We start from the raw sequence: 2,330 nt of genomic DNA, 5'->3' as shown, positions 1-2,330 counted from the left end.
TATTTATTTATTTTTATTTTCATGCAATATATAGGGTTTTCTTTGTGCATGTTACATACATGAAACACAAGAAGTGAGAGAGAGAAATTATTAAACATAATAGAGAATCAAGAATCAATTAATTGATCAAATTAAGGAGGACCCACATTTTTATTTATACATGCAACGTTATTTAATAATTTGCTCAATGCCTAGGACCTCATGTTGTGGTTTAATAAAAACAAAAAAAAAACCGTTCAATTGAAAATTAGACTAAATTGATTTTTACTTTTATATTGCAACAGTACCGCTCCTTAAAGATAAATCATTTTTTTAGTCAAACTACAATACAACACATGTGATGAATCGTTGAATATGTAAAAACAACTCTAACTATATTTATACAACTCATTACTATTTATTTGATGCATCAAAACTTTTTTCATTGTTTTGGCTCCTCAATAATTCTCCCTTTTAGTTAGTTTGTCTCTTATGTATACTTTTTCCCTCCTTAATTTTTTAATTAGACACTTAACTTCCACATAAATAATAGCTTTCTATTATGGGAAATGTTAAAAGAATTACTCTTTTTTATTAGTGGAAGAAAAATAAAAATAAGATAAATATAAAAGACATCTATGATTTTCCTTTTAGTATTATATCACAGTCTTAAAAGTTGTTTGCTTTCTATGAAATTACTATTAAAATAATTATAGGGACTTTTTCAAAAGAGATCGAACGAAAAAGTACAGTTGGCAAGTCAACCCTCTGAACCGATCACTGTATTATAACACTACATGAACATATAGGACAAAATAACATTTGTTTGAGGATTTTGATTTATACAAGTCCTTGCTATACAACATATCTTCCATGAGAGTCTTTCAAATTGAATAATTTTGGGAATCCAATTTGACCATATTCGATCCATGAGTATTTTCCTCCATTTAATCAGCACAGAGATAAACAACCAAAGCTATAGATACTACTTTGTTGGAAAAACTCAACAAAGGTTCAAACAAGAACATATCTAATAGCGAAAGTACCAAAAATAATTTTTTCACAACCTGTGCAATTAAATGGGCAATACCAAAGATACTCCAAACAACAAATATAATGACTGAAATTAAATAATCAGACATCAAAATTTTAACGTGGGAAAACCCCCAAAAGAGGGACAAAAGACTAACGGGACCTAGTCTAGTAAAATCTTCCACTATCAGAATAATGGGTACACAAACAGTCTTCCTAGTGACACTAGGGCATCTCAACAATCAACAAAATACATCATCAAAACTAATGGAATCAACATATTGTGGGTATCTCAAATCAGCCAAAAGAGAAGGCAATACAACTAGCAAGTTATATTCTAATGTTCATCTCTACACTAGGAATAACATATTAAAATTTCATAAGAAATGGAGTAAGTTTACCAGTTTAATCGGATCAAAATGGCATTACTCTTTTCCCCCAATTTTCTTCTTCTCTTCGGTGTTGAAAACCCATTCTCTCCCCTTATTGTTTCTTTTTTTTTCTTTTTCAAAGAAGAGAGCCTTACTCTCGTTCTCTCTCCCTCGTGGCTTTATGCCACTTCTTTTCTTCTTTTTTTTGTGGGCCCCACTAATACTTAGGGACCAAAATCGTACTTAACCCCTTTTTTTCTATATTACAAAAAATTGTATGAATCTCAAAAGTAATACCGGCTTTGGTGTTATACACAAATATTGGAAAAAATCTAATTCGAACAATTTAAATTAAAGGTTAGCATCTTTTAAAATTTGAAAAATAAGAAATAGTGGTCTGTTTTGTGAGGAATGAAAATGAAAGTGAGAGGTGAGAGTAATTGAAGGAGAGATGCAGGTATGAGAGAAGAAATCAGACAGTCTTATTTTTTGGAAAAAGAAAACGCATGGTTCGATTTTCTTAATGGTGTTTTGCAGCACAATAATTTGGTATTACACCAGACACATCCAATAATAAAGGTGCATGACACTACCCTTCACCCCATTCTTAAATTAATTTTTGCACTAATTACGATTGTTGTATGCATCCTTAGCAGAATAAAATTTGTAGAATATGTAATACTTGTAATTACTATATACTTAAACATGACCAAGAATATGAAAAAAGTGAAAGAAAGAATCCTTAAGAAATGTGAGCAAGAGGGGCCAATTTCTATTGTACACAAAAGAAAACTTTTCGAAATGTACTGTATAATAGTGATAATTATACATATAGTTCAACTTGTTTGAAAGTATGGATAATTTCATCATTGGGCCACTTTCTAATGTATTATATAACATCTCAAATTTTAAGAAATAATAATTTTAATATAAATTTAGTATTTATTT

General features: G+C 29.7%; 1 protein-coding gene across 1 annotated transcript in view; it reads left to right on the top strand.

Annotated features, from left to right (window-relative positions):
* The window catches only part of LOC110271987, a 3,592-nt gene continuing 3,061 nt past the window's right edge, over positions 1,800-2,330 (top strand). The window contains exon 1 of the mRNA XM_021123731.1: positions 1,800-1,812. Coding sequence (XP_020979390.1) covers positions 1,800-1,812 — 13 coding nt within the window. The remainder of the gene's footprint in view (positions 1,813-2,330) is intronic.

This window comes from Arachis ipaensis, chromosome B05 (genome assembly GCF_000816755.2).
Source record: "Arachis ipaensis cultivar K30076 chromosome B05, Araip1.1, whole genome shotgun sequence".
In the NCBI taxonomy this organism is placed as follows: domain Eukaryota; kingdom Viridiplantae; phylum Streptophyta; class Magnoliopsida; order Fabales; family Fabaceae; genus Arachis; species Arachis ipaensis.
This window is presented reverse-complemented; position numbering and strand designations above follow the sequence as displayed.